The 13795-nt window shown below is 31.7% G+C and overlaps 1 protein-coding gene across 1 annotated transcript in view; it reads right to left on the reverse strand.

The window, feature by feature from the left end:
- Positions 1 to 13795, reverse strand: part of EMC2 (ER membrane protein complex subunit 2) — a 44454-nt gene that overhangs the window by 23709 nt on the left and 6950 nt on the right. Inside the window, exons 2-5 of the mRNA XM_090282760.1 lie at positions 13362 to 13475; positions 12770 to 12834; positions 11161 to 11246; positions 4198 to 4255 (exon numbers count right to left, since the gene is read on the reverse strand). Of these exons, the coding sequence (XP_090138886.1) occupies positions 4198 to 4255; positions 11161 to 11246; positions 12770 to 12834; positions 13362 to 13475 (323 nt within the window). The remainder of the gene's footprint in view (positions 1 to 4197; positions 4256 to 11160; positions 11247 to 12769; positions 12835 to 13361; positions 13476 to 13795) is intronic.

Consider the following 13795-nt stretch of genomic DNA (forward strand, 5'->3'; position numbering starts at 1 on the left):
TGAGAAGTCAGACGCCTGATAACATAAACTGCTTTGGATTGGATGACGATGTGCTATAATGGTGTAAAGACAGTCAGTTTTTCATTCTTTCCATTCTCCATCCATTTGGGTAGCTGTTCATCTCAACCTTTGGTGAGCTTTTGTCCTTTTATAGTGTGCTTTTTACTATTTTATAAAACTTATCTTTAAATAGTGGGCAGCATCCAGAACGAATTAAATGATTTTCTGTAGAAACCTACAGGAAATCACATCTCAGTTAACGAAAATTTCGGCTAACAAATGTGATTGCAGATGAATTGTTTTCGTTAGCTGAGGTACCACTGTACTTAGAATATAATGGTATTAAATGAATGCTATCTTCCTTCATTTTACTGTTGGTTTTTGCTTAACCTTTGTGTTTTAAGCCTTGCCTAAAACTCTGCCGATGAAATCTTTAGAAAACTGGCACAGGCTTACTTATTTGATATTAATATCTGGCCCCAAACCTTACAGGTTTGCACCAGTTGAGATGAAATAATTATACAGATACAGTGAAACGTATTTAAAATATTGCATTCAACTATCACAATTCAGACAATGTCAAAATAAAAACAAGAATAGCGACTAATACTTCTACAGTCATAGTAAGAGGTGTGGTATGAACACTGTAATGGACACCATTATGCCCAACATGAGTTTCGTGTAGAATGGTACTAAAAACACCTGTCTAATGTTGTTTACCTCATTTTCTCAGTGATTTGACAACAGAACCATTCCTCTACTATTGAACACACACCAATATTTTTAGGTCAGCAGCACTCTGTAGATTACTTTGTCAAGCACTGCTGTAGTGTAACAAGGATAATTAATCTTTGTTTTAAACGCCATTAAAAACAATTCTTCTATAAATGATGGAAAATAAGAGTTTTAACAACCTAAATGCATCAAAAGAGGCAGAACTAGAAGATCTGAAATTTTTTATTCCCATCCTGGATCCCCCTATAAAACTTTTTGAAAGAATATGAAATATTGCGATTAAATAATGTGTTTCTATTATTTTGAATTATGTATATTCATAGGTAGAATGTCATAATTTTAGAATGTAAAGCAAACAAATTCAATATTAAATTTGTAATAGCCTATTTTAAAAACTAAGTGTTTTTCACCTAACACTTCAGTGAGGTACAAGAAAAAAATTTAAATATAAGGCTTTAGTTATCAATTTAGGAAACATGCCCCAAAATCTCTATTGTAGGAGCAATATAGTGCTTAATCATGAAAAACCTAAGATATAGCATTTTATCTCCTTATATTCTGAAGTTTAAAACAAACTTTTAAAAGGTAACTATCCAACTACGCAAAGCCAGTCTTTCTAATGAAATTATATGACAGCTGATTAAATAAAACAACAAAACCCTACATGACAATTACTATCATACAGGCAATAAAACATTATTAAGTTACATACTAAACAGCGCTTTCTGGGTTTTGAGAAAAATAACACCAATTCTGACGTAAGAACCATCTTTATTAATCATGATCATTCAAATGAACATAAAGCAGGAATTCATTTCTGCCCGAGATGGTGTAACAGCGACTAGTTATCCTCTTGCCTGAAACAACCAAAGAATTGAACTAAATATATGACTAAACCATTTGTAAACCACAGGACAACAGGCAGCAGAGGACAGCAATCCCTGAGAGGCAGGAAACAAATGAAGTGGAGCCCTATTTTTATCGCCCTGGCTCACTGCCTTAAGGTACTGTGCAGGAAGAGAGAAAACCCGGGTGAGCCCAGCTGACTCTGAGTTCAGGAGAAGGAGCTGAGAGTCTAGGAGATCAAAGAGGTTGGCATTCATAGGGCAGAGTACTGAAGAAAAAAATAGGAGTAAGGACTCTGGAGCTTCCCCTTGAGGAGTAATGAGCTTTGTACTGATCAGTGCATATGTGTGAGGAAACTATCCAAGGCCAAGGAAAGAACTATCAGAAAGGTTTCGGGGGCAAAGTGCCCAGAGCTCACACAGGCTGGGAACAGTGCCTTTTCCTACCAATCAAACTGAAAAATGCCATGGTTCCTAGGGTACCGGACAGAATGCCCAGAGGATGTAATGGGCATGTAGTATAAACATTGATTTGATAAAAGAATAATACATTTAACAAAGCTGAATTTAGTTACCTTGCTCTAAAATGTTTACCTAACAACTAAGGTATTTGGTTACTACCATCTACATAGTCTATGAGGGGAACCATTTGGATTTCTCTTTTAACCAGTCTTAAAGCCATAACGCATGGAAAGTACTACAGAAACAGAACAATATTTAACTACATATTATTTTAGATCTGAAAAAGTAAAATAATTTATTAAAAATATCCTCAACTTAAACTGACACAAAAGTAAAATGTCTGACTCCTAATTCCAAGAAAATAAATTATAAGCTATTAATTTTTAACCTAGTAAGAGAAAAATACATGAAATCCAAACATTTTCCAGAAACTTGACTTCATTTTTTTAATATACAGGGTGGCACAAAAGTAGGTTTACAGTTGAGAGTACATGAAACACAGAGTTTATTCTTGTATTGTTATTTATTAATTATTGTATTATTTATTAGTATTACAACTGCAAACCTTTTTCCCCCACCCTGTGTGGTTGAGTAAAAAAAAATAAAGACCTTTAAAACGGTGGTAAGTCTTATATTTGAAATAAGTGCATTAGAAAAATCTTCAGAAAAAAAGTGCTTTTTATAAGGGATTATTTTATTAAGATAGATGGCAAGCTAATAGGATAGTTAAGATTAGAAAGTTACTCAAAACTTCCAATTTTAACTTTTCTTTTTCCCTTGGTAACATGTAGACAAAATTAATAGGAGCTGTTTCGTGTGTGTGTGTGTGTGTGTGTGTGTGTGTGTGTGTGTGTGTAACAGGTAGGCTAGTGAGTCTGCCAAAACTTTTCGTGGAATTTTCTATATTCTTAGAATCCACAAAATAATGAATCCTTGCCATTCAAGTATCTACCAAAAAATAAAACCTAAGAAATTTCCCTGGGGTGAGATACTATTAAAAACACAAATATAAAACATTTCAAAACATATACTTATGTCAAATCACTATGTTTTATAACTTAAAACTTACACAATGTACTGGTCAATTATATCTCAATGAAAAAAACTATCTTTTAAGCAATATAAAGTATTGCTATAGAGTATCAAAAGGGGCAAGAAGAGATCATAGATTTATCACAAATCAATGGCATGTTTAATATCTAGAAATTGCAATTTAGCATAATTTATTTAAAGTGAATCAAGTTACTGATATTCAATTATTAAACATTTTTGCATCTTATAATCCACAATCATATATTATATGACTTTTTAAAAATGTGTGTTTTAATGAGACTGCCAAATAAGAGAAAACCATGTTTTTGTATATGTTCTATGAATTTTTCCTTTTATGAAGGACAATATAGGCTCAAACTGTTTTAAGTATCTAAAAATATTTTTCTTTTAGCAGGCATATGTATACATGGATACAGTAACATAAAACATTAAAAATGCCTGATACGTTATCTAAAGTCTCTCTTTAACTTTTCACTCAGTAACAGGTAAATCTGAGAGAAGCCATTATACCAACAGTAAACTAAAATGCTCTCAACAATATTTGGAACAAATATTTTGACCAATAAACTAATATAGAATTAGTTTAAAACTAACATAAAATTTGTTTAAAATCAGGATAAATTATATATATACATATATTTTAAATATATGTATATATATGATACATTCATTCTTATTCAGGTATAAGTCAGGAAAAGCAAATCTAAAACAAAACACCTTCATTAATTCCATATACTAATTACTGAGATGACTTCTTTCATTTTTTGTTAAGACAACTAAAAGGTAACTACACAAACAAGACAAGTTACTATTTCATAAACTTCAAAAAAATATTACAAAAACACTGAGCTCTGCTGGGCTTTTTCACAAGCACGTAAAATTCTTTCTTTCTAAATTTCCATTAGCTTCTTTCAGGTAAGATATCTCATAAAAAGTTTTACTGAAGAGTTTTAAACCTATTTTTTTTAATGGCCCATCATGAAATATTTAAAATAAGAAGATAAAACATGGTTCCAAATGTAGTTTTCCATTATTTCCAAAATGAATTAATTTTGCCTTTTGAAATAAACTAGATGATCTTTAGGACAATCAGCTAACTTACAGTGTTAGTTGGATCTTCATGTAGAATTCGATCATATAGCTGTATTGCATCATCATATCTATTTAAAAGGAAAAAGAAACATTAAGAGAATCATGACCTTAAAATTTAGTGACAAATACTAAATACAAAAAAAAAAAATTATACTGCAGTGCTTTAAATGTATTAACAATTGTTATCCAAGTTATTTCCAATATTCACATAATAGTAAGTTTGCTATGTGTCTTTTTTTGTTAATGGAAAAAAGTAATGTATAAAGTACTTCTAGAAAAACTTACTTCAAAAACACACTGATTCAATTTGGCCTAAATATAAAGGTAAAAACTAACAGCACAAAGAGATATCTTTGTGGTCCTATATATATCCAGAATTACAGCCAATAAGATAAAGATTTACTTTAACAAATATATTCATAAGGAAATGACCTATGTATCAATTCTCCTTTAATGAATATTTATAATAGCTTTTCTTAGTTGACCTGGTTTAGTCCATTAAGCCCCTATTAAGTATGCATACATAATACTTTTTGCTGGGATAAAATCTCACAAGGGAAACAGTTAACAAGTTTATCAGATGAAAAAATAGTCAAATATGACAGCATATAACTAAGAAGCCAAAATTAACATTACGGGATAGAGAACCAAAGAAGGGATACATTAGGAATCACATAGAGAATTTTACTTGAATATATACTCTTATATATGATAATCTTGAGTAAGATGCAATAGCTGAGTCTGAAATTCCTAACAATATTCATAACACTCAACTCCCTTCCTACTGATTTCTCCACTTCTGAATACAGATTTTTAAAGAAAGCAAAAAAAAAAATGTTTAAAAACTTTTATAGCAGTGTTTCTAAAACTAGGAATAACAAATATAGTCTTGGGATCTCTTCATAAGTTCTTTATGGGAAATTTAATTCTCTTAAAGCTCTCTCTCTCGATGACAAATATGAATACTCTGTGTCATCATGTGACCTATCTCTTAACTATACACTGGCACCAAAATTTTAGTGCCTAAGCTTATATTTATAATTAAGATCATGCTAACAGGTAAGAATACTTTAACTGTAGCAGGTTACTGAAAAAAAAAAGCAGACTTAATTTGTAAATGTGTCCATACTACTTGAAGGGCAAACCACATCCCTGCACACTAAGTCAATCAGACTCATTGGTAGTTCAAATAAACAAAAAAAAATAGTTTGGACATCAAATACATGGTAATATAACACTCCAGTATGCAAACCTCATAAAAAATCTACAACTAATGGAAAAAAAGAAAAATTATTAAATAATAATAAAACAAAAACAGTAAAGCATACAAAACAAGGGCAAAATCAATGCTATAGAGCAGGGATTCTCACAAGGTATTACATGAAAATCACTTGGGAATCTTTTCCAACTATAATACCTCTGGGAAAGATAAAAAATGACACAAAGTATGAAACCATTCTCACAGCTGTACAAAGACTACACATAAGGAACTAATACCTAGTTTTATATTTGAACATTTATGTAAAAACTGAGTGTGATAGTTAATTGTATGTGTCAACTTGACTGACCACGGGGTACCCAGATTAAATATTGTTTCTGGGTATGTCTGAGGATGTCTCAGGAGAAGATTAGCATTTGAATCCACAGACTCAGTAAAACAGACTGCTTCCCCAATGTGGGTGGCCATCAGCCAATCCCTTGAGGGACTGAATAGAACAAAGTGGAGAAAGGAGGAATTCAACCCTATTTTACTGCCTCACTTCTGAGCTGGAACATCTTATCTCATCTCCCCCTATCCTCAGACTACAAATTATACTATTGGCTCCCTTAGTCCTCAGCCTCCAGACTTGGACTCAGACTGAATTATAGCACCAGATTAGCTGGGTCTCTTGCTTGCAGACGGCAGATCCTAGAACTTCAAAGCCTTCAAAATTGTGTGAGCCAATTCCTCATAATAAATCTCCATGTATATGTATAGTTCCGTGTGTGTGTGTGTGTGTATGTATGTATATGTGTATGAGTGTGCACACACACGTGTGTGTGTACTTGGTTCTAAATTTTATTGATTTTGTTTCTATAGAGAATCCCAATACACTGAAGGTCCAGAAAAATTTACCTTTAGGCAACAATGTTCTAATACCTACCTGTCTTTTCACCTATAGGGCTTTTTAAAGAAAATCTGGATTAGACCCCCAAAAGACAGATTTCTCAAATGGGGACAGCAACTACATATTTCTTAAGATTCCACAGATGCTAACATACACGATCATGTAAGAGAATCAATGATTGATGACCCTATTTGACAAAGACACATACAACGGCCACTCTTTCAGATAAAATTTTACTAAGTAAAATGGTGATATGAGTTTCAATAATAGAATAAGGCTTAAAGAAATTAAAGTTAGAACAACTATAACAGAAAAACAATAAAGAAAAAAACCATTAAAGACAATTAAGCATTGAAAAAAAAGGGAAAAAAATTAAAGTTGACTAGGTTTCTTAGAACCCTGAATTAATACTTAAGAATAAATTATTGCTACCATATCAATATTTTGTATGCTTGGAAAGGGGTAGAGGGATAGTAAATATTAAAATGTGTGCTTTGGAAACTAGTATTTCTCAAACCCTTACAACATAAGTTTTATAATCATTCATCTTGGGCTATGGAATGTGTTCTGCTATTCATGCTTTAAGAATGGTCTAGGAATTCATACTACTTGAGATAAAACAAAGTGATAATAGAGTGAAACATGTGATTCAGGAGCAATCCCTTCAAATTTCTTCCATTCTGTCCTCTGATTCAAAATTAGTTTCTGCTAACCTAAGCTAATACTATTTTATTTTATTTACTTTTCTTTATCTATGCCCTTTGCTTAGAGAGGATTGAAAGAGATTAAAATGTACACACACACAAACATAAAAGCCCAGGAGTGAATGGGTTGAGAACAATTATATCAATAATCCAACTTGAAAAAAACTACTGCAATAGAGGTACAAGTTAAATGTCTTACCTGAAACACCATGCTAAAAAGGTGAGAATAAGCTGAGCCTAAAACTCATGTGTAAAAGCAAAGGACTGAAAATAGACAAAATAATCTTGGGGAAAATAAAAAAAAAAAAAGAGAGAGAGAGAACAAAGCTAAAGGGCTCACAATGTCCAATTTGAGAACTTAATACAAAGCCACAAAATCAATACAGTGTAGAATCAATATGGTGTAGTATATGATAAACATATAGATCAATGGAATAGAACTAAAAGCCAGGAAGTCAACCCTCACATTTACATTTAACTGATTTCCAACAAGGGTGCCAAAATGAATATGGAAAGCAGTCTTTTCAGTAAATGGCGACGGGACAACAGGTTATTCACATGAAAAAGAATGAAGAATGACCTACTTCATACCATAAAAAATACTAAATTAAAATGTGTCAAAACCTAAAAGTAAAAACTAAAATTATAAAACTCTCAGAAAAAAAAATAGGTGTAATCTTTATGACCTTGGATGAAACAATGGTTTCTAGAATGACACCAGAAGAAAAATAAAATAAAATAGACTTCATAAATTTATCAAAAAAATTTATAATCAAAGGACATCATTAAGCGAGTGATTTTCAACTGTTGTGCCACAAAAATTTTTAAAACCTGTAATACATGACTATTTAAACAGGGGCACTGACCTCTTTTCCTTTAGATGTCAAACCAAAAAATGATAACGGCCCACACAACAATAGCCGTTCAGTGTGAATGAATCAATATTATATCTATTTTTTATTTTTTTTTTGGTCAGATTGGCGAGAAGTATATTTTGGGATGTGCTGCATAATTTTAATAATCAGTTTATGTGTGTCACAAGATGAAAAAGGTTGACAATCACAGCATTAGGCAAATGAAAAGAATGACAGAAAACATTTGCAAATCATATATTTGATAAGGACCTTGTATCTACGCTACGTATAAATATCTCTTACAACTAAATAATAAAAAGGCAACCTAATTTAAAAACAAAGAATATGAACACGCATTTCTCCAAAGAAAATAAAGAAATGGTCGATAACTTTATGAAAAAATGCTCAAGATTTCTGGTTCCTGGAATAAACAGCACATAAAGACCTTAGAAGTTATCACTCCCATCCTCTCAAGAAAACAAAAGTGAACAAACCAACAACTCTTAGGTCCATCAGAGAATTAAAAGTCACAGGGCAAACTGCTGCCCCCAAAATTAGAGGTCAGGTGAACACAGATAATCACAGCTTACTACAGCACACCAATCCACCAAAAATGTTAGAAATAATAAACAAATTCAGTAAAGTTACAGGATACAAAATCAGCTGTTTCAATACACTTTTTTTTTTATCTTATGGCACACGTAAACTACTAAAATTCTGTGACACACCAAGAAATGTATTTTTTGCCTATCTGACAAAAAAAAAAAAAAAAAAAAATTAGGTATAATTTTGACTTAGTCACACCAGACAGCTATTGTGTTAGCTGTTGTGAATTTTTTCTTTTTTTTTTACAATCTAAAGGATAAGAAGTCAGTGACGCTCACTAGTTAGTAATAGTCAGGTCCTGCATGTTTTAAAAATTCTTGCAACACACCAATGTGCCACAGTACCCCAGCTGAAAATCACTATAAAATACTAATGATGATTTATCAGAAAATGAAATTAAGAAAACAATCCCAGTTACAACTGCATCAAAAAGAATAAAATACCTATGAACAAATTTAATCAAAGAGGTAAAACCTTGCACAGTAAAACTATGACACTGATGAAAAAAATTAAAGACAAATAAATTGACAGGCATCCTGGGCCCATGACTTGGAAGAACAATGTTGGTAAAATTCATATACTACCCAAAGCAACCTACAGAGTCAGTGAAATCCTTCTAAAAATTCCAATGGCATTTTTCACAGAAATAGAATAAACAACCCCAAAATCCATACAGAACAACACAAGACCCCTAACAGCCAAAGCAATCTTGAGGAAAAAGAACAAAGCTGAAGGTATCATGCCTCCTGATTTCAAAGAATATTACAAAGCTGTAGTAATCAAAACAGTATGGAATTGGCATAAAAACAGACACATAGATCAATGCAATAGAACGGAGGGCCCAGAAATAAACCCACACATATATGATTAATTCATTTACAACAAACAAACTAAAATACACAATGAAGGGAAAACAGTCTTTTTAAGAAACTGTTGAAAAGCTGGACAGCTACATGTAAAAAAATGAAACCAGATCACTATCTTATACCGTACACAAAAATCTACTCAAAATGGATTAAAGACCTGAATATAAGACCTGAAAACATAAAACTCCTAGAAGAAAGTATAGGGGAGTAAGCTGACGTTGGTCTTAGTGACGATTTTTTGGATTTAACCCCAAAAGCAAAGGTGACAAAAGCAAAAATAACGAGTGAAAGTACATCAAACTAAAAACCTTCTATACAGCAAAGGAAAACATCAACAAAATGAAGAGGGGCAAGCTACAAAAGAAAATAGAAATTAATTTATTAACCTAATAAGGAGTTAATATCCAAAATATATAAAGAATTCATATAACTCAATAGTAAAAAACAATCCCAGTGAAAAATGAGCAGAGGAACTGAACATTTTTCCAAAGAAGACAGAGAAAAGAACAACAGATTCATGAAAAGATGCTCAATATCAATGATAATCAGGAAAATGCAAATCAAAACTACAATGAGGTATCACCTTACACATGTTGGAATGGCAATTACCAAAAAGACAAGACATAAGTGTTGGCAAGAATGTGGAGAAAAAGGAATCCTTATGCACTGTTCACAGGAAGGTAAATTGGTACAACTATGGGAAGCAGTATGGAAGTTCCTTAAAAAGTTAAAAATAGAACTACCATTTAATCTAGCATTTCCACTTCTGGGTATTTATCTGAAGGAAGCAAAAGTACTATCTTGAAAAGATATAAGCACCCCGTGTCATAAAAGCATTATTTACAATAGACAAGACATGGAACAACTTAAGTGTCCACTGAGAGGTGAATGAATTTGTGACATATATACAATGTGATATTATTCATCCAAAAAAATTAAGGAAATTCTGCCATTTATGACATGGATAATCCTTAAGGACATTATGCTAAGTATAATAAGTCAAACAGAAAGATAAATACTATATGATCTCACTTATATATGAAATCAAAAAGAACCTAAACTCACACATACAGAAAACAGATTGGTGGTTGCCAGAGGCAGGGGTAGTGGGTGTGAAAAATGAGTGAAAATGGTGAAAAGGTACAAACTTCCAGTTATAAAATAATTAAATCCTGGGACTATAATGTACAGCATGGTTACTATAGTTAACAATATTGTGTGGTATATTTGAAAGCTGCTAAGAGTCGATCTTAAAAGTTCTCATCACAAGAAAACAATAATCACTATGGGTGATGATTGTTAACTAAACTTACTATATTCATTTCACTATATATATATCACATTATGTTGCACACCTCAAACTAATACAATGTTGTGTGTCAATTATATCTCAATAAAAATCAATAAATAAATAATAATAGCTTTTATAGCTTGAGTGTCTATGGGAGTCTTATACATGTGTCATTACTAATTCCCCCCAAAATCGTGAGAAGTTGCTAATATTCTTGCTTTACAGAAGAGTAGAATGAAAAACCGTCAAGTTAAATAATTTGCTAGAGAAAAAGCTAAAAAATCCTAGAACCAGGAATTGAAGCCAGTTCTTACTACAAAGTATAATTTCAATTTCACAAGATCAGAGATGGTTAAGTGGATTACACTTTTATGTCAAATCCTGTTTACGAGGAGTAAAGGCCAGGATTTATACTGAGAAGCACTCTGAACAGCAAAAGATCTTATATAATCAATGATGTTGCCATAAGTGCAGAAGAATATAAAGGTAGGACCCATGTTTGCCATTTTAAAATGGGATCACATTGTTTACAAGATTCAGTTACCTTTCCATGGCTTCAAATCTCATGCCAGTTAGTCGCTTGACTCTGTGACTGCCAGGGAACTGTCTTCTCAATTCCTGAAGACAAAACTAAAAAAGTAATTGGTAAAGAAGACTTGAAAAGTAGTAATTACATTACATACACTAAAAGACTACAAGAAATGGCCTATGCAAGTCTTCAACGTATCTTCTTAAATAACTTCATTAGTGTGATCCAATGACATGAAATGAAATTAATCTAATGAACAATGGGATAAAGGGAGAACTCTGAAATTAGTGAGAGAAGCAATCAGTTCTCAGACACTAATCATACTAATAAGTGTGAAAATGAGCAGATCATGTGTCTACTAATAACTCTTCAAATACTACTACTCCTTAAAAATTCCTTACATAATGTATCAGACCCCCTTATATGCTTGCAACAGTTCCTGGTATTTTCTTCCTAACTACACATAAGCATTCTTCAGATAAAAATTAACTTCTTTAGGTTCTCTCAAGTCCTTAGCAACTACTATTAACACTTTGCTTAATTGTTGAAATCATTTATTAATCTTATTGCCAGTATACACATCCTGATTTGCTGTCATAAAATACAGATGCCATATCTATGAAGTACCAGTCTCCTTTAGGCAAATATCCATAATTGATCCATCAACTCAATAAATAAATCAAATATTTATTGAGCCCCTACTATGTTCTCAGCAATATGAGGGATTTTAAGAGTCTTAGAAATGCTAGAAATAGTAGGGATTATAAAAATGGTCCATTCTAGTGCCCTAAAGCGTAAGTGAGCAAAAATAGCCTTTAACTAGTGAAGAAACTATTAACTAGTAACAGAAGCACATAGAGGTATAGCTTCAAATTGTGTGGCTGAAAATTTGGAATGCTAAGAAAAATATTCAAGTTAGTCAGAACTGAAAATGATGCTCATTTATTTTTTTGATATGCAAAACTCATACTACTAGGTTTGCCAATCAAGCTGTGTAGAAATTCTGAAACATTAAAAAATAAATACTGTTACAAAAAAAAGTTACTAATCTGATCTCCTGCTTTGTTTATCAATATTATATCTAATCTGATCTACTTTATCAAATGGCATTTGCTTATTAAAAAGAAAGTTTTCAAAATTTTCCTCGAGATACAAGCTGTTACTTCTTTCTGTGAATACTCAAAAAACTATGTCATGCTCTGTACATGTCAGGATTTTACAATAACTTAAGGTACATGTTTACAATATTGTAAAACAGTATTTAACAATATTATACTATGAAAGTCATTCAACAACCCAAAAGATAAAACTTGTTTTAAACTATCCGCTTCTTATTATAAACCCTATAATTAGCATAATTCCCCCAGTAAGTGGATAACCTTCATCAAGTAATTTAACCTCTTCAGTAAAACTAGGGTACTAAATATCTACTTCTCAGGATTATTTTAAAAAATTAAGAACATACTACGGTCAAAGTACCTACTTAGTCCTACCTAATCCTAAGAGTAGCATTGAAAACCAGCTAAAGAAAGCATTCCATATAAGCTATATACTAAGTCTTAACTGCTTATATATAATTCATGAAGCATATTAAATACAGAGTATAATTAGTTTAAATACCTACCAATGCCAACTCATCCCGACCATAGTCTAACGCTGCAATCATCACCTGTTCGTATATGATCCAAACTAGATACATAGAGAGAAAAAAAAAAAAAAACTAAATTTATCATAAATGTCTCCCAACGGAAAGTAGATAATAAATTCTTCCTGTTTAGTATCTTAGAGAATAGTACTTATAAACTGAAAATTGATTTACTGTATTCTATCAGCAATTAAGAAAAGAAAGTATCCTTATATACTTTCAGCAATGTAAAATATTTAATACCAAGTAAAAAAAATAAATCTCCAATTATCTACTACTTGTACTGTTCTAAATGATTCTTTATGAAATACATTTGCCCAGACCAGGACTGCAACCCTGTGAGCTTTAAAACAAAAATAGCTAGTTGGTAGCTTCACTACTAACAGCAATTATAAAGCATTCTCAAAATAAAGTATCATTAGTCTTCCTGAGAAGTTTTTTAAAAAGTGACAAATCACAATAGATTGATATGAACATGAGAAAAAATAATAATAAAAGATGGTTTTTAAAAAACTTAAGAATGATAAACGGATATGTGCTGAATATAAATGCAATAGATTAAAAAACTTACTGTCATCTCCAAGCTTAGAAGCATATTCATTGATTAATTCTTCTCCAACTTCCACAATTTGCTCACTATTTCTTGAGTTTTCTTCTCTCCATTTTCTCATTTTATCTCTCATTTCTGAAAACAAAAATCTTGCTATTATATATATATTTGATCAATGTCAAGAAACTGATAAAATGAAGACAACTTTTTTGGTAAAGAAAATAAACTCACATTAATATAAAAGTCCATGTATCTCGAAGTTAATAAAGCATAATACCAATTTAACAGAAAAACAGATCCTTTGGAAGACTACAAAAGCATTATAATGGATATTACAACTGTGTTAGAAGTAATGAATGGCATCAGTCCACTACAAAGATCCGCTATCCCTTTAAGCAGTTATGTATCTTAACATTTTTGAGGTTACGATGTTCAGAATTTGATAAAAGCTAGGG

Source organism: Furipterus horrens, unplaced genomic scaffold, assembly GCF_987537825.1.
Source record: "Furipterus horrens unplaced genomic scaffold, mFurHor1.1.pri manual_scaffold_7, whole genome shotgun sequence".
NCBI classification, from domain to species: domain Eukaryota; kingdom Metazoa; phylum Chordata; class Mammalia; order Chiroptera; family Furipteridae; genus Furipterus; species Furipterus horrens.